This window comes from Talpa europaea (genome assembly GCF_964194135.1).
Source record: "Talpa europaea genome assembly, chromosome: 11".
NCBI lineage: Eukaryota > Metazoa > Chordata > Mammalia > Eulipotyphla > Talpidae > Talpa > Talpa europaea.
Window position 1 is genome coordinate 77,589,489 of NC_140078.1, and position 18,955 is coordinate 77,608,443.

The window sequence follows — 18,955 nt, forward strand, 5'->3', positions numbered from 1 at the left end:
AGTGGGACCAGCTATTTCTGAGGACAAGGCTGGGGCCTCCTGCTTGGTGAGCAGCAGGAGATCTAGGGCCATCAGGTGGGCGTTGTCCTGGGGCTGGGCCATGACCGGGCAAGCACCCACTGGGAGCCTGAGTGCGGTCAGAACTGGCAGCCTAGGTGGGGGACCTGCTGGCCAGGGGTCTTTCCCATGCAAATGTCAGGAAGCCCTGATTTCTGCTTCCCACCCCCCAGGTCTTCACAGGAATCTTCACGGCAGAGATGACCTTCAAGATCATTGCTCTTGACCCCTACTACTACTTCCAGCAGGGCTGGAATATCTTCGACAGCATCATCGTCACCCTTAGCCTCATGGAGCTGGGCCTGTCCCGCATGGGCAACCTCTCAGTGCTTCGCTCCTTCCGCCTGGTATGTGGCTGGCCCACGCAAGGGGGCAGGGGGCAGAGGGCGGGGGAGCCGGGGGCCCTGAGCACACTCCCCTGAGCTCACTGCTCAGTCACACTTTACTCTGAACCACCATGCCTTCACCCAACTGCTGTTTGCTGGGTCCCCTGGGGTTCAGTGCTGGTGATATGGGGGGTGCAGAGGTGGGCAAGAACAGGAGAGAGCCCTCCAGCGGAGCAATTGGGGTGGCCATGCTTTATGGTTCACCCTGATCCCTTTGGTCCTCAGATGAATCAGGAGTAGGCCTGGTGTTATGAAACACACATTTCATAGAAGTGAAATAATTTCCTGAAGCCACATAGCTGGTAACAAATGGAGTCAGTCAGGCCTGCGGGCAGCTGCTTTTAGAATCAGCATTTTGGATTCTTGAATGCACACAAAGATCACATGGGGTCTTAATTAAACATACATGCCCAGGTGATGCCAAAGCTACTGGTCTGGGACCATGCCTCAAGCTCAAAATGCCTAAAAGAGTCAAGGGGCTGGAGGTGGGTCAGGGAAGCCATCCTGGAGGAGTTCCTGAGCACTGTTGGGGGCTTCACTGGGTGCTGGGAGGACAGGATGGTTACTCATGTTCAAGAGTTGATTTCTTCCTCCATCAGTTGAGGTAATAATAGTGCCAGCCTCATGTGGTATTGGGAGTTCTGAATAAGTTCATTCATCCTAAGCCAGGCCTAGCACATAGTAGGTGTTCAATAGATGATAAACACTGCTCCCTTTCTCTGTGATAACTGAGAGGAAGAAAAATGGAGGCAACTGAGCCAGTCAGAGATGTTTGAGCTGGGCTGGAGGATGTCTGCTGTGGGAGGGTGTAGAGCAGGGACATTCCACATTAAGGAAACCTACTGGGAGGTCACTGACTTTAGGGGAACCTACTGGGAGGTCCCTGGAGGCAAGTCTGGGGAGGGTAGGAGGCTGTTGTGGAGTCAGAGAGATAGGGCTGAGTTGGGAAGATGAGACTGGAGCTGTTCACCTAACTCGCAGAGCAGAACCAGAGGCAGCCACCTTCGGGGTGGAGAGAAACAGTGGTGTGTGCCCTTAGAGACATTGGGAAGGAGGTGTCGATTACCTTCAAGGGCTCCTGGGGTTTTCAGGCAGCAGCTGGGGTGGCGGTGGGTAAGTGTCCATGGGAGGGGAAACCAGGCCCCTCAGACTCTCTCTTCCTCGCCCTCCAGCTTCGGGTCTTTAAGCTGGCCAAGTCGTGGCCCACCCTGAACACACTCATCAAGATCATCGGAAACTCCGTGGGGGCACTGGGAAACCTGACCCTGGTGCTGGCCATCATTGTGTTCATCTTTGCTGTGGTGGGCATGCAGCTCTTTGGCAAGAACTACTCAGAGCAGAGGTACCGCATCAGCGACTCAGGCCTCCTGCCCCGCTGGCACATGATGGACTTCTTCCACGCCTTTCTCATCATCTTCCGCATCCTCTGTGGCGAGTGGATCGAGACCATGTGGGACTGTATGGAGGTGTCTGGGCAGTCACTGTGTCTCCTGGTCTTCTTGCTGGTTATGGTCATTGGCAACCTTGTGGTGAGTTGGCCAAAGGCCACACATGTGCGTATGTGCACACACACATACTCACCTACCTATCCATTTATTCACTTAACTACACACTGTCCCAGTCATCTCTGTCCCTTCCTTCTAGCTGTCCACTCATTTATCAAGCCATGTATCTATCACACCATCCATTCACCATCAATTTTCATCCGTATAACCCCCCCTCCATTCCTGGACTCATTTCTCCCATCTCTTCACTCACCCATCTCTCTCTCGCCCATCAAACCATCTAATCATTTACCCATTCTTACTTCCATCTCTTTACTACTCCATACATCTACCTATCTCGCCATCCAGCCATTCAGCCATCCATCCACCACCCACCATCTGACCTCATGTCCATCAGTCTGCCTCCTCAGTTACCAGCTCTCCTATCCATGTACTGCTCACTCATTCACCCTCCATCAGTTCATCACCCATCCATCATTCATCTATCATCAAGCCCCTTACATACAAACACACACACACCCTCTATACATTCATCCACTTGCCCCTCCATATAGCCACCCATTTATTCACTCGACCTTCCATCCATCCATCCATCCATCATCCATCTTTCCACAAACTCATTTACCTCTCCACTGATTTATCCACCCCCCACATGCATCTATCAACCATTTTTCAGTTCACTCATTCACAAGTGCTCTCCATCTATTCACTTAACTGTTTGGCTATCTACTCACTCATTCATTGACCTATTCATCCATTAACATCACTTTTCATTTGCTCACTCATTCACCCATGTAGTTTCCTGTTTATTCTTTATATTCTGTATTCATTAATTTATTCATTTACTCGTATTCCCATTATTTCACTAATCATTCACTGTGAATTAATTGTCACATTCTGCATAACAATTATTTGCTGAACTCCTTGTTGCATATAAAATATTGTGCCAGACGCTATTGGGCCTCCAGAGGTAAATATGGTCCTGACATTACTCACCAGCTTCAGAGAACAGGAAGGTGGGGGTTCAAAAAGGCCTGAAATGATTCTCAAACTGGTCAGAATTGTCAGAGCCATTAAGGAGAATCCTGCAGTTTCTGATCACCTCCAGCTGGAGAAATCAAGGAAAGCTTCCTGGAGGAGGATTTGGCGCTGACTTAATAGACATGTAAAGTTAGGGAAAGAAAGAACAGGGTGAGCAAAACACAGGTGAAGGCAGGTGCCACACCTGACAGCCGGTGGTGTTTCAGGTGAGATGGGGCCCTCAGGAGCCTCACATGTCACCCTGGGTGTATGGTGAGCCTCTGCTGTCCTGTTGTGAGGGGCCTTGACCTTTGCTCCCATGGCACATCTCTGTGTTAAGGCAGGTGCATCTTGCCGTGTGTCTTTACGACACAGGGAATTCTGGAGCTGAAAAACACCAAAAATCTAAATGCCAGAGGAGGGAACTTCAGAAGCGTTAAGGTTGAGGCATGTCAATGGTTTAGGCAAAAGCCAGTGTCCACTGTGGACATGAGTCTTCAAGGGTACGCAGGTGGCCCACACATGCTCAGACATCACACCTGTGTGGCCTGGCATGGGCAGCACAGGCTCACATCAGCTCAAGGAGGGACTTTAGGTGCACAAGTACTGTGGGCGGCAGATTCCAGAGCCCTTCCCCAAGCCTGCCTGCTTTCTCCTCCCACGTGCCTTACCCAGACCAGAGCAGCCAGGCCAAATTGGGATCCGTCTCCCTCAGGCCACACAGCTGGAGTCCTGAAAGGAAGCAGAGCATCGGTGCCCAGTGCTGGCAAAACCCAGCTCTTGGCTGGCCCGGCAGCTCCCCTCCCATCTCTTCAAACTGGCTGCCCCTCGGGACGGAGCCTCCCTCCGCTGCTGGCCCAGCCCCAGGGCTCTGGGTGTTCCGAGAGGAAGCAGGCATGCCCAGCTCTCCACTGTCCAGGGCGAGGCTGAGCTGCCCTCACACACACAGCCCTGCGATTTCCGAGCGGATCTGCCTGGGGATGAGAAGATTAGAGGCTGCTGGAGGAGGGAAGCTAACGCGGCCCACACGGCCCCCTCCCTTGCCGCCTCAGGAATTGGGCCGCTGCCTGGCGTGGGTGGAAGCAAGATTGCCATTGAAATGGGAAGTGATGATCAGGCAAGGGCTGGGGAGCAGCAGCATGATTGACGGGGAAAGCACTGGAAGGAGCCAAACTTCTGAGGCGGGAGACGAGGGAGGCCCCAGTGTCCTGTGTGGGTGGATGAGGGTGCCCAGATACCCTCCTGTTTTGCCCCCAGCCTGGTGCCCAGATACCTGGAGGTCAGGGGATGTGGGGCCAGGATGGGTGAGGGTTATGGGGGAGGATCTAAGGAGGGCAACTGGGAACAGAGACAGGCTAGATCTGGGCCGGTGTGAACAGAGACCAGGGGCCAGGCCAGGGTCAGTAGAGACATCAGCTCTGAATCACATCACATGCCCCCCCACAGCACCCCAGTGATAGCCAAAAAAAGGCTTCCAGATGTCCCAAGTGACCCTCATTCCACAGAGACAGCAGGGGAGATCCTCCCTCTTAACCTTTCCACTCTGTCCCCATGAATCTGTTACTTTTTAAATCCGTGGCATGTTCTGAAGCCTGTGCTCTGACCTTACCCACCGTTTCTTGTCAGCTTCCTGACAGGCGTGTCGTGGGAGTCTGAGAAGCCAGAGCAGGGGGCTCAGAGTGTATTTCCAGGGAGAGCTGCGGGCCCACCTTCTGACCCAGCCTGCTTTCGGGGAGTTCGGCTGAACTCCCTTCTAGGGGTAAGGGTGGGAGGAAGAGGACACCAAGCCCAAGGTGCTGGGGAGGCTGTGCCTCTGGCCGGGGAGGAGCTCTGAGCCACTCTGGCCCGCAGTTTGTATCATGCCCAGGGCCATCTTCATTCACCCTCCTCAAGGCCGGGCAGTGGCCCCAGCTCAGCCCCTCATCACTCAGCCGAGTTCTCTTTTTTAACAGAAGCTAAAACTTTACACTTACAGGATGTTTTAACAGCAAGCAGCAGCCTAGAACCATCTGAAGGCAGAGTGGTTATGTAAATCCACCTTAAGGGGTCTCATCTGTAGCCCCGAATCAAGCATTAAGTCCCACATCTCTGGCACCTCCCATGACTCCCCACAGCATAATGGCCAGCTCTGGCCCCAGGCCCCAGGCCCTCCACTCCCGGTTGGCTGGTCCCACACGGCACCCATCCAAGCACCCCTCACCATGCACCCTACACACTGTCCCCTCTCCTTGGCCTAACCCTACAGTAAACTCCTGGTTTTCAAGAGTTACCTGTGCCCTCCTGGCCTCTTTTCCCACCATATCCCCCTTCTCTGCTCTGTTCCCCAAGCCCCTCAGCTGGGAAGCGTTGTCAGACCTGGGGACACAGGTAGCGTGTGCCTCACAGCAAGAGCTCAGCTTCACAGCTTCACAGCCAGCTTCCGTGGGAGCTGAGAGGCACGTCACGGTCCCTTTTCTGCCAACAGAGCAGAGGCAACGCTGCAGAAACTCTAGGCTGTGTTCCGCCTTACTCCGGCTTCACTGCCCCCTTGCTCCCAAGCCAGCAAGGCCCCATCTACAGGCTTTGACATTAGGTGAACCCAGGGTTCACCCATCAAACCTGGACCAAAACATAAGAGACCTGGGACTGAATGATTGGGAAGAGGAATTAAAACTTTGTCTCCCCTTTCTTCCGTTGGTTTGGAGTCAAACCAAATGGGGACTTAGGATGAGGGCCAGGGCCCTGGGGTCAAGCTTGGAATTGCTTGGCAGTCATTCAGGCCCATGGGCCTCAGTTTCCCCAAGGCCAAGGCTGTGTGCCCATAGCGTGGCGCCTGCCCTGGTGAGCCTGGCCCCTTGCCTCCACAGGTCCTGAACCTCTTCCTGGCTTTGCTGCTCAGCTCCTTCAGCGCAGACAACCTCACAGCCCCTGACGAGGACGGGGAGATGAACAACCTCCAGCTGGCCCTGGCCCGCATCCAGAGGGGCTTGCGCTTCGTCAAGCGGACCACCTGGGACTTCTGCTGTGGACTCCTGCAGCGGCGGCCCCCGAAGCCCGCGGCCCTCGCCCCCCGTGGCCAGCTGCCCAGCTGCATTGCCACCTCCAGCTCCCCACCGCCCGCTGAAACAGAGAAGGCACCTCCAGCCCGCAAGGAGACCCGGTTTGAAGAAGGACAGCGGCCAGGCCAGGGCACCCCCGGGGACCCGGAGCCCATGTGCGTGCCCATTGCCGTGGCTGAGTCAGACACGGATGACCAAGATGATGATGAGGAGGAGGAGGAGACCAGCAAGCAGGTGAGCCCCCCACCACCGTGTGTGTGCAGCCGCCACTTGGACAGGGCCAGGCCTCTGCTGCCAAGGAGACCCAGCCTCACACAGAGCAGCTGCCCTTCCAGGGGGAGCTGCCCCAGCAGGAGTGGGGTGCAGGCAGAAGACAGGCTGTCCCCCAACAGTCAGCCTTGTAGAGGAATCCTGACACCAGTGTCAACCTTCCCTCCCCTCCCAGCTCAGGAGGGGTTCTTGGGAGGGGCTTATCCATCATTCATTTCCCCGACTACAGGAAAAGGGACACTGAGGCGTAGAAGGAGAAACTGGCTAGGAGTTCCTCATAGTCTAAGACAGAGCCAGGGCCCCGGACCCCAGAGCCCATCCTGATCTCCGTCCCCCTCCGGGACTAACAAGGGCTAATGCCTTCGTGAGAGAGGTGTAAGTCTCCTGACCTTCCTGCTGCCCCTTCCCCTCCTCCCAAGTCCAGGGCTAACTCTGAGATTTAAAAATAAGTATCCCTAAGATGACAGGTGTCAGAGACAGCACTATCTTATCTCCCAACCTGTTATTTTTAACACTTAGGACCAGAGTCTGGACAAAAGAGACAGTGCCCCCCTCGCACACTCACAGTGGGCCTGCGCTGGGCTCTTCGGTCTTTAGGTTCTCCCTGTTTAGTCGGGTCCATCCTGGCCGCTTCCTCTGGGCCTCCCTAGGTGGAGCTGGCTGGAGACCAGCTGCTCCCCATGCGTGCAATTTGATCTGAGGTTCCAGGCAAGATTCCATGTTCTCCTGCTTCCCTGTGGATCCAGAGGCCAGCTTCGACCCTTGGAATCAGACAGTGTCAGTTGGGAGGCCTGTTGGCATAGCCAGGACCACAGCTTCCAGTCATCTCCAGGATGCTGGCAGGGCAGAAATGGAATTCTAGCCACTCCTTCTTTGCCTTCTCCTTTCCTTCTCTTGAGCCCACTAACTCTGGTTCCCTAGGGTGCATGTGTGTGTGTGTGCTGTGTGTGCACTGGTGCAGGAGAGCTGAAGTGCCATGGGAACTCATGGGGAATATCAACACATCCTCCCTAAGTGAAGTTGTCAGCATTGGGGAGCTGGGCGTCACGGCCAGCTGCACCCTTCCAGGGAGCAGGAAGTGCAAGAGATTTATGCCAAGCTCTGTCTGGTTCCAGACCCTTTGCCTGGACCTCCCAGCCGGCCCTGAGTGCGGGGGTCTTCAGTGAGACCAGGCCTCATAGAGAGGCCAGGGCCGTGCCTCGGTGCATGGTCGGGGCCTGAAGCCCACAGAGTCGGAGCCCTGGAGACCCACTGGCCAGGGAGCTCATGGATTTGGGGTCTCTTCAGCAGGAATCCCAACCTGTGTCCAGTGGCCCAGAGGCCCTCCCGGAGCCCGGGGCCTCGAGCCAGGTGTCAGAGACCGCTTCCTCCGAGGGCGAGGCCAGTGCGGCTCAGGCAGACTGGCAACAGCAGCGCAAAGTGGAGTCCCCGGCCCCAGGGTGCAGTGAGGTAACACACTTTCATCTACAGACAAGGCTGTGGGCAACCCTGTCCTGACAGGGGAGGGAGGGCCTGCAGCCCAAAGTCATAGGAAGTTCTGGAAATAGTCAGACAGACCCTGCTAACTCGACCAGGACTAACACCGTCTCACCTCCAGCTGTGCACCTCTCCTCGCTGGGTCCCCAGGTTTTGTTCCTGCTTGGTAAATGTTTGTCCCTTTTGTGTCACCCCATCCCAGAGGACTTCTGGGAGCTCTGAGAACAAGTTCTTGGCACATTGGCCAATAGCTGCTTCTCACCTGAACTAAAGCAGAGGCCTTAGAAGGGAGACCCACCCAGCCTACTGTTGGGGTTTGTTTGTCCACACTGGGTTTTACTGTGAATTAGCCACCAGCATTTAAACCTGGCAGTTTTGAGGTTAAAAAAAAATCTGCATCTCTGGCTTCTCTTGGAAAAGTCAGAAATCTGCCTGCTGGAGACTGGCTCCTTGACCTCCTCTGCACACAGGCAGGAACTCCCGGGTTTGCCACAGATCCTGCCTGCCTGGCTTCCTGCATGCGAGTTTGCAACCCCTGCCAGTGTGTTAACTACACTGCGCCCTGCTCACTCCCAGCGGCGCGGAGGGGAGGTCGTGTGTTCAGACGCTGCTCAGGGGCCACTGTCCCGCATCGGCCCTGCGTGTCCTAGTGCAGCAGTTGAGACTTGCTCCAAGGGACCCGTTCTCAAAGGAGGTGCCTGTGGAAGCTTTGCTAACACGGCCAGTTTTGAAGCACAAGGGCCAGGGGAGTCCTCGTCCCAACAGTCCAGGTCCCACTTCTTCCCCTGAAGGGCTGAGACCTGCAGGCATGTGGGGACAGGAAGACACGGAAGGGACAGAGGAAGTCGCGGAGAAGAAGGGACTGTCGTGCCAGAATATTGGGCTTTGAACAAGTCTGGTCATTTCTTCCTGTCTTCAAGTCAGTTCACAGTGAGACTATAAAAGGGAGCGAGAGGTGGGCTGGGGCTTTCCTGGGGGAACAATCCCCCCCTCCACCTGCAGTGTGATCCTGAGAACTTGTCCTCCCACGTGACACATGGCGTATCCTAGACAGCACCCAGATCTGAAAAGAAAAGCAGCATGAAGAATTCCAGCTGGAGGCTTCCCAGCTCCGCTCCTCACAGCGAGGCTGGCAGAGGAGGGAACAAGCCCTCAAGATGGCAGGTCCACGAAAGGCAAATCCTCACCCCTTGGGTCACAGCCCCAGCCTGCACCCAGGAGCGCTTCTCCCACCAGAATCCAGCCCTTCCCTACCACAAACCGTGACATTAAAGTGGACTTTGAGATGCAGTGAAAGAGTCGTGGAAGGAGCAGGAGAGAAGGCAGCTTTGGCAGTGGAGGCAGGGCGTGGACTCCGAGCACCTGCGCTCAAAGCATCTTGTCTGTAAGTGCAGCCTGAGCACTGCAGCCGGCCGAGCTGGGGGCTTAGGTGTGATCTGAGGCCAGTGGAGACTGTCCTTCCCGCACAGCACCCTCTACTCTACATCCATCTTCAGGCTGGGCTCCTCGAAATAGGGCCTGGGATCAATTTCTGTGCACATGCTCTATTGAGTGTTCTCAGGAGAGACAAAGAAGTAAGAGAAGCTGACCGAGGCGAAGAAGGCAGCTCTGACAAGCGTGGTTGCTAAACTCCAACCTCAGCCTCATTCCAAGGGGTGCTCTGAAGTGTGAACTGCACCACAGCGTTGCTGCGACCCACAGCCAGGGACTGGCCCTTGTGTTCCTACATCAGTCAGTCAATGGGTGTCAGCCACCCCTGACTTGGGTTGAACCCCCTGAGCCCTTTCCAGGCAACTCCCTGGCAGAAGACAGTGTTCTAGAGAACAGGGGCCAGTGAGGCACCAGTGATCACAGAGGCAGGGGATGTGTGCGCTGCAGGACAGAGGGGAACTGGGCAGAGCACCTGTGGCCACTCCAGCACGCCTACACACAGGCTGCACATGCTCACAAGGGCACACTGCACACACACACCTCTCTAAACTCAGGCTATCCAAGTCAGGGAACAGAACCTGCATGGCTAAACAGGGAAGGTTCTAGCACCTGTCACTCTTCAGGCGCTGAGCAGCACCCGTTCAAATTGGGTGAGATGCATAGGCTGGGTGGCTGGCTGGTTCTGTGCATGTCTGACCTAGTGTCTGCACACCCATAGTGGTGGTCCTGACTGCTCTGGGTGTGGCATGCCTGTGTGTACTGAGCTCCTGCTGTGTGTTCCTGTACCAGTGTGTGTCTGTGTTGCTGCCCCATGTCTGTTTTGTTCCCAACTGGATGCATTCCCCATACCCAGTGTTTTCCCTGAACCCCGACACCTGCATCCTCACCCTAGATGCCAGCAGGCCAGGAGTCTAGGAGTCTAGAATCAGACATAGGCATCCTGAGATGCCAGCTTCTCTCAGTCCTGTTTGGCCCTAGATGGGCTCTGTGGCAGGTTCTCACCCACCATAGGCTCAGGTTCCCAGGGTGTATGATAGAGAATAGTCTGGCACCTCCCTCCAGGGAGCGCCAGGCTCCCCCAGCCTCTGGGTACAAGGTTGGAGGATGCTGCATGGCCCACACTCATGCTTCCGCCCACCCCATCCCACGGCCCTGCCTACAGACCCACGAAGACAGTTACTCGGAGGGAAGCACAGCAGACATGACCAATACTGCTGACCTGCTGGAGCAGATCCCTGACCTGGGCGAGGATGTCAAGGATCCAGAGGACTGCTTCACCGAAGGTACTGCCCAGGCCACCCTTTGCCCCAGCCTCAGCCCCAACCAGAGGGGCAGGAGGACCAGCAGCCCTTGGGACACAAGGTCATGTCACACCTACTCTTACCTGTACATCTGCCCTCTCTCCCCACCCCTCATAACTCTGGGGACTCCTCCACCTGCCCATGACATAGATCATGGTGTATCTGCTCATAGTGCGCTGGCCCAGGCAGCTGTGGGTCAGATGAGCAAAGAATGTGCTAAAGCCCATTCCAGCCCCTGCCTCAACCCTGCATAGACTTGCCAGGTTTTTCACCCACTCATTAGGTGCCCAGTTGCCTGGTCCATCCAGCCTCTCCAGGAGCACCTGCTGCACCCCCCAGTTCTCCCCTTCCCCACCCTCACACGGCCCCACTCACCATGTAGACCTGTTCGTTACCCCATTGCAATCTCTCAGTCATTCCTTCATCCTCCTGCCATCAGGCGTGGGTATTCACAGGCCCTGAGATGGACTTGAACCCACACCTTCCCCTCTAGGCTGTGTCCGGCGCTGCCCCTGCTGTAATGTGGACACCACACAGTCCCCAGGGAAGGTGTGGTGGCGGCTGCGCAAGACCTGCTACCGCATCGTGGAGCACAGCTGGTTCGAGACATTCATCATCTTCATGATCCTGCTCAGCAGTGGAGCACTGGTACCCGCCTGGGGATGCAGGGAGGGACAGACGAAGCGGGGAAGCGGGGAAAGGAGGTCTCCAGCTAGAACATCAGGCCAGAAACTGGGGCAGAACCTCTGCTGAAAATACCCTCCCCCAGGCCTCCAGAATAGGGATCGACTCACAAACTCTCAGCACCCACAGCCCAGGCAGAGGTCAGAATAGGACAGTTTACTGAGATCATCTGTGCTGCCCCCCTTGTTCCCTGAAAGGGAATTTATTGTACCAGATCACAGGACACAGCTGGCAGAGGTCACAGGTCACCAACTTCCTGCACCTGAGTTCTGGGGATACACCCACCTGCACCCAGCATTGGGCATTCCATCAGGCCATTTCAGTGCCATTGACATTGGTGCTGTTAGAACAGTGGCAGCTCCACTTATTCCTTGTCTTCTAGGGCCAGAGGACAAGCTATGCATTTCACACATTATCACATTTAATCCCCCAACAACCCTTTGTGGAAACATTAAGCAACTTGCCTAAGGTCCCACCCCTTCCAAGCAGCAGATGTGCCATTTGCACCCTGGCACTTGGATTCCAGAGTCCTTTGTCTTTGATCTCCGATTTGTTCAATAAGTTTTTTTTTAATCTTATATCTAGCAGTGGGGGGGCCATGAAGGGTGTCTATAGGCTTGGTCTCAGGACCTTCAGTCTAGTTCGGGAAACCAGATCCAGCAGCTTGGGATAGTCAGAGATCAGCTCAAGAGAGTGCTCTGAGCCAGAATGGAGCAGATGACTCAGAGTGATGGGCAATCAGGAGAATCTGGAGCCATTAGGGAGTCTCCCTGGAGGAAGCAGATGGAGCTGGACAATGGAGGATAGGGAAGGTTGTTGACGTCAGGAGGCTCAGTGAGGCCCTCCAGGGAGGCCCTACCTGGCTCCCAAACACCCTACTCTGATCTGTCAGTGCCTTTCTACGAGGACATGGAACAGCCCTAGAGAGGATTCTGGAAGGTTCTGGTAAACAGGGAGAGAGGAGATGCAGAAAGCAGAAGAAACAGAAACTTCCCTGGCCCAGGGGAGCCAACATCTGATAATCATTGGGGAGGTGCTAGCCCCATGGATGAGCAAGTCACGAAATTCTTTGGAGCCCAGAAAGGGAGCGCAGGGCACTTTAGAATCGGCAGTGTGCCTCCACCCCATGTTGTGTCCTGTGCAGGGAGACATTGTGGCTGTCACTTCTAAACCTCTGAGGCTCCCATCCCACCCAGTTCAGGCCCTCCCTGTTCCAGAGTGGGCCTGGAGCCATCACATGCAGCCTGCATTCTGTCTTACCATTGGCAGCTAGAGCAAAATCTCTGTAGGCTTCAGAGAAGGATGATTTGACAATATGTTAACGAGTTTTGTTTTTAAACAGCCACAAACAAGGGCAGCCTGAGCCATTTAGTCTGGGCTGTGGAGGAAAAGCTCAGCCTGGCATAAGTGAGGAGGAGTTTTGGCAAGCAAATGGTGACTCTAATCAGGGTAGGCAGCCAAGCACTGTTAAAAAAAACACACATCAATGATATATTGAGAAAGAGAAATCTGAGTGTGTTATTTAAAGTTATAAGCTTGTTTAACAGAAAGCAGACTATTTATCCCTTCCAAATTGCTGAAAGGAAATTTTTTAAAAGAAAACAAATCTTACAGCAACAGATAAGAGAAAAAAGAAGGAACAAGGAAGCATTAAATCAGGGAGCAAAATAATGTGACAGAGGCAATATTAAACCTGTTGTTAATAATAAATGTAACTGGATAAAATTCATCTTTTAAAAGAAAAGGATTCTGGATGGATTTTTACAAAACAAAAAAAAGTAAAACTTCAGCTATGTGTTAAATGACACATCTGAAACATTGTGAATCAAATATTAAAAGTGAGATAATAGGGCCTCCCCGGTGGCGCAGCGGTTGAGCGCTGGCTTGCGAAGCTGCCCGCGGCCTCGTCAGTGCCGGTTCGATCCCTGGCTGCTCCCCGGAGGGTCCCACATGGCGCTCAGATCTCTCCTGCCGCCCGCTGCTCCCCTCAGCAGTGTACTTGGGTCCTTCTGCCTGCTCTGCTCCCCGCTCTGGCTCTGGTGAATTCACCCTCCCGCGCTTCTGACTGTACCCAGTGCATGTATAAACAAAACAAACAAACAAACAAATAAATAAATAAAACATGCCTCTATTAAAAAAATAATAATAAAAAAATAAAAGTGAGATAATATCCAAGGCAAATGCAAACTCTGACAACAAAAATATAACTATTATGAATATAATCATTTGGGAATCGATAGCACTTACATGAAGCCAAAATCATGGGAAAAAGTAGAAAAAGTGGCAATAGTGCAATTGCACAGCGAGATTTTGCCACACACTAGTTCCTGACAAATTAAATAGAAAGAATAAGGCACAATGAGATATCTAAAAATATAGTCAATAAATTTAATGCAACATAATGATAGTAAAAATAACAGTACTGTAAAATAATAATACTGTAAAAATAATAGCACTGTAAATAGCACCTACTATGTCCCAGACAATACTGTAAATATTTTACAAATATTAACTCATTGAATAAATTCTCACAGTAACCCTATGTGACAAGTACTAAGCCTATCTTAAGATAAGGAAACCATTAGAAATAACAAAAATGGAAAGGCTGAAAACAAATACTTAGAAATATAAGTCATTCTTAAAGAAACTTTTGATTAAACAAAATATAATTCGGTTGTAGGTTCATGGGTTTCATCATATAAATAAGTGAGTAGATAAAGAGACCACTTATGGACCAAAGAGGATAGTGGGTTGTATAACAAAAATTATGATCCAACCAATTCTGTCCACCTGAGATCTAGAAAAATAAGAAAGAAAAATAGAGGTAAAGACTGACTGGGGTTTAAAAAAAAAAAAAACTAGAAAAGAAGATTATTAAAAATACTATATGTGAAATCTAACCAAAGCTATAATAACAGAAAAATTCATGAACTTAAACATGTTTATAATTAGGGCCTCTCTGGTGGCGCAAGGGGTTAAGATGCAACCTATGAAGCTATCCGCAGCCACTGCAGCACAAGTTCCATCCCCGGGCAGGGAGCTGCCCACATGGCGCAGCAGACCTCTCCTGCCTCACCCGCTGCTTCCCTCAGCAGTGTCTTTGGTCTGTCTGCCTGTTCTGCTCCCTGTTCTGTCTCTGGTGAATCCTCTCACCCCCCCACACCTCTGGCTTGAACCCCAGTTCTTGTATACATAAATAAATAAATCTTTAAAAAGAAAATATGTTTATAATTAAATAGAAAGAATGTAAATAAACATTTTACTCAAGAAATTAGAAATATAATAACAAATAATTAAGGAAACAGGAAAAATAATAAAGAAAATATAGTAAAACTGATATTTTAAAATAAAGCTCAACACCAAAAGGAAAACCATACACTAATTTTCATATTCCTTGTTTATCGGAGTGCAAAAAATCTTAAAATACGTTCAAATAAGATCCAGAAAAAACACTTAAAAGATTGTATATATTATAGGCATAATGCAAAATGTCAGAATGGTGCCATATTAGGAAATCTATGTGAATAGGACAGAAAAGATAAACCACACAATTCTCTCAATGAATGCCTGATTTTTAAACTAGAGTTTTAAAACTGACTTTTAAGGGCCTCCCCAGTGGCACAGTGGTTGAGCGCTGGGCTGCAAATCTGTCCGCAGTCTCTGCAGCGCCGGTTCGATCCCCCGCAACCAGCGAGGGTCCCACATGGCGCATGAATTCTCTCACCCGCCTGCACTTCCGACTGTACCCAGTGCTTGTATAAATAAATCTTTAAGGGCCTCCCCTGGTGGTGCAGCGGTTGAACGCTGGGTTGCAAGGCTGCCCGCAGCCTCTGCGGCGCCAGTTCGGCCACCGGCGAGGGTCCCACAAAAAAATCAATCAATCTTTTAAAAAAAAAAAAAACCACCTGACTTTTAAGACTAGGAATAAATTTTTTTTTTTAAGATTTATTTATTTATTTATTTATTTATCTGTACAAGCACTGGGCACAGTCAGAAGCGTGGGAGGGTGAGAGAATTCACCAGAGCCAGAGCGGGGAACAGAACAGGCAGACTGACGAAGTACACTGCTGAGGGGAGCAGCGGGTGCAGCAGGAGAGGTCTGCGCGCCATGTGGGACCCTCCTCCGGTGGCCGGGGAGCAGCCGGGGATCGAACAGGCGCTGCAGAGGCCGCGGGCAGCTTCGCAACCCAGTGCTCAACCGCTGCACCAGGACTAGGAATAAAATTTATTTACTTAATTTAATGGAAAAAAACTACTCTCAAATTAATTTTTGTTTTCATCATGGTAGTAAAGTACTTGAAACATTTTCATTAAAGTCAGGAATAAGAAAAGGATGATTTAATGAGACTTTGTTCATTCTTTAATAATAGTCTGAAGGCCTGGCTAGTGTGATTAATCAAGAAAAGTAAACATATAGTGTAAAAATTAGAAAATAGAAGAATTGCAGTTAATACAGTCAAACATGAAATAAGTGTTCAATGTAACAGAAATAAATAGAAACATAATGGTTGTCTAGAAAAAATTTAAAGCCTATTGAAAACATTATATTACCAATTGTAAAATAAATATAAAAGAATTGTTGCCGTCATTGTTTCATACTAACAGAAACCAATTAATTGTGAACAACATTTTCCCAAATATTTCTTACAAGCCAGGCACACTGTAAGCATAAAATAAATGGGAATAAATATACTATGAAATGTGTGAGATGCATGAAGAAAACTATGAGACTTTGCCAAAGAGTGTAAAAGAAGACAAATATATACTATAAGCAGACTTTGGTCTTGGATAGGAAGACTCTGTATTAGCTCCTAAAACAGTAAATTCAAAGCAACAACAGTAAATTTCCAACATTTTTGAAGCAATTTGACAAAACATTGCTGAAATTTAGTTTGAAAATAACTTAAAAAATGGCCTGAAAAATCCATAGGATTACTAACTTGGAAACAGACAGCAGTAGAACCACATAGAGAAATCTGAAATAAATTTAAACATAGAGATGAAGCCTGAGATAACTGGCCACTACTTGGCGAGTTCTCCATCACCTACCAGCCTGTCAAACATGGCCAGCCAGGCACTGGGGCCACCCACCGCTCTCACTTCAGCCCCCTCAATAGCCTGACCAGCAAAGGCACAGACTTCTCTAAAAACAAACAAACGTGGAAATGTAGTCTATTCCAATCCATGGACTTGAAGTACATTCTTTATTAAGGTGATGGGACAGTTGACAAGATACTCTGCAAGTTATTAAAATGAATATTTGCTCTTTACCAAAATCTATTAGATATTTTATGGGTAATATTAAATAATGAAATCACAAAGGTAACAAAGAATTCATTTCTAGCCTTAGGGGAGGCAAGAGCTTTCATAACATGAATTCAAAAAGGTTTTACTAGATGAAGATCATAATAAATGATATAATTATAGCACATTACAATAAATGAAAATGCAGCGTAGAACTTCAGTATGGTGAGCAAAGGTAAACAAAAGGCACACAACTAGGATAAAGTGTGTTACACAAAGAGTTAATGTCCCCAAATAAACCACTCAAGTAAACAAAAGCAGGCAAAGGAGGTGAACAAACATTCACAAAAGGAACATTACAAATATCCAAGGAAACCATGCCAGCAGCACGACTAATACATTAAAATGTAACAAAATACAATTTTCATTCATTAGTCTGGGAACAGTGACAATGGAGAAACACAGCCAGCGTGGGAGGAGTGCCCAGTGGAGGGAGTGTCAATTGGTGCCTCTCTAGGAGGGCCTCTTCCCAAAGTACACCTTTGACCTGGCACCCCAATTCTAGAAACTTCTCCCCAACAGAAAATCAGACAGACTGTTCATGACCATGTCGTTTCTACAATGGAAACCACTAGAATGTTCATTAGTAGGGTTGTTGGCCAGAGAAACAGTATAGATGTAAACAATACAAGATGATGCAGCCTTTGCAAAAGAATGATGGATAGATGTGGTCGCGTTAATGAGTAGGTACATGCCTACGAGACTGTTTAGTGGAAAACTTTTCAGTGCAAAATATTTAGTGTGTCTTATAAAACCTCACACTCACATGTATAAATGGTGAGCGCCGAAAAGGAAGTTCACCCAAATGTTAGTGGAGGGTTGCTGTAGTGTCGTGAAATTGGAGGTGCCTTTTACTCTCTTTTCTATAATGCTTATGTTATTTAATTTTTATAAGAAGCACACATTTTAATGATTGGGGGGAAATGCACCCACACTTTATCCCCCTTTGGGACTTGAATTATCCTGTTGCCGCATCTACACCAGCCAGAGCGGCCATAGATCTGCCTCGGCCCTATGTATCCCCTCTGCTGACCCGGAGCAGGTAGCTCACAGGGGCCCTGCAGTCAGACAGGGAGCCCCAGAGAGCCGGGGGAGGCAGCCCCTGGGGCCCGCGTGACGTGTTCAGTTGCCTAGACTGGGAGCCTCGGAGCACTCTGGACCGAGGGCAGTGACTTGAGAGGAGCAGGTGAAGTCAGAGGCGGAGGCGGATCCCGGCAGCTGGGAGCCATGGGAGTTCCTGGGTTGGTTCAGGAATGTGGGTTGAGGCAGGAATGAGGAGGTGGAAAAAGGACTCATAACTTGTGGCATTTTAGAAACGTTGCCTCCTAGATTCTGAGGATTGCAAAGGCTTGGGTTTTATGGAGTGCTGTCTCCCCTAAATCTCATATCTGCAAGCTGCCTTCAGCCTCGGGGATGTTCTAGCTTGCTTCAGATCAGCTCTCATTGTTTTCATTAAAATACATTTGTTGTAAAGAGCAATTTTTACTGATTATAATAGGAAGCCAGTATCGTTTCCTGTGAGAAGTAGGTAAAAGTACAGAGAGAGTGAGGGGGAAAGGTGTGATATTGTGCTGAGCTGGTTCACTTTCTTCCCGGGTTAAAATGGGGGCTCAGCAAGTGTTAGGCCTTAAAGATGCACTCACCCAGGACACACTTTTCCATGTGAAGGAAGAGGCATCCTCCGCACGCATTCTGCCCAACTGTCCACACACCACGTGAGGTCACGTCACGGCCCACAGCATGTACACGTTTCCTGCAGAGTGGACTGTGGTCCCGGGTGGATGATGGACTGGCACGGTCCAGCACTGAGCAGGGAGGACTCCCCTGCAGGTCGCGTCTCACCTCTGTCCTGCCCTCCTGGGCGGCCTTACCATGAGAGATGAAGCCTCATGCAGGGTGGGACTGGCGGTGGGCAGGACGTCACGGCCATCTTGTCTGGCCCGGTCTGCAGGCCTTCGAGGACATCTACCTGGAGGAGCGGAAGACCATCAGGGTTCTGCTGGAATATGCCGACAAGATGTTCACGTATGTCTTCGTGCTGGAGATGCTGCTCAAGTGGGTGGCCTACGGCTTCAAGAACTACTTCACCAATGCCTGGTGCTGGCTGGACTTCCTCATCGTGGACGTGAGTGTGCGCGCCCGGAAGGAAGAGGGGAGACCCGGCCCCCGTGCAAGAGGAGCCGAGGCAGAGAGACAGACAGAAAGAACAGGGCGGCTGGGAGTGAGCAGGCTAGTGTGGAGGTGCTCAGCCGGTGTGGAGCAGGCAGAGGGGAAGGAGGCCAGAGGCAGGGCCATGAGGGAGAGACCCCAGTCCTGTCCTTGGGGTCCCTCCCATCAGAACCTGTAATTTGAGGAGAGAGCGCAGCAGAGCAAGACCTATGCACTGCCTGAGGAGCCCCCAGACTTCTGGGGGAGACTAGATTCATCAAGGGGGACAGTCGAGGGCAGTCCAGACAGGGGTGTGAGCCAGGGCGGGGAGGGGG

At 51.0% G+C, this 18,955-nt stretch overlaps 1 protein-coding gene across 7 annotated transcripts in view; it reads left to right on the top strand.

Annotated features, from left to right (window-relative positions):
- Positions 1 to 18,955, top strand: part of SCN5A (sodium voltage-gated channel alpha subunit 5) — a gene marked incomplete at both ends in the record, with an annotated part of 71,214 nt that overhangs the window by 39,261 nt on the left and 12,998 nt on the right. For 3 of the 7 annotated variants that reach the window (XM_084246553.1, XM_084246555.1, XM_084246552.1), the window contains 7 exons: positions 231 to 404; positions 1,616 to 1,972; positions 5,815 to 6,240; positions 7,564 to 7,725; positions 10,346 to 10,466; positions 10,978 to 11,132; positions 18,424 to 18,597. In XM_084246553.1, the coding sequence (XP_084102679.1) occupies positions 231 to 404; positions 1,616 to 1,972; positions 5,815 to 6,240; positions 7,564 to 7,725; positions 10,346 to 10,466; positions 10,978 to 11,132; positions 18,424 to 18,597 (1,569 nt within the window). The remainder of the gene's footprint in view (positions 1 to 230; positions 405 to 1,615; positions 1,973 to 5,814; positions 6,241 to 7,563; positions 7,726 to 10,345; positions 10,467 to 10,977; positions 11,133 to 18,423; positions 18,598 to 18,955) is intronic. The other 4 variants (XM_084246557.1, XM_084246556.1, XM_084246554.1 and 1 more) reach the window with 2 other exon arrangements.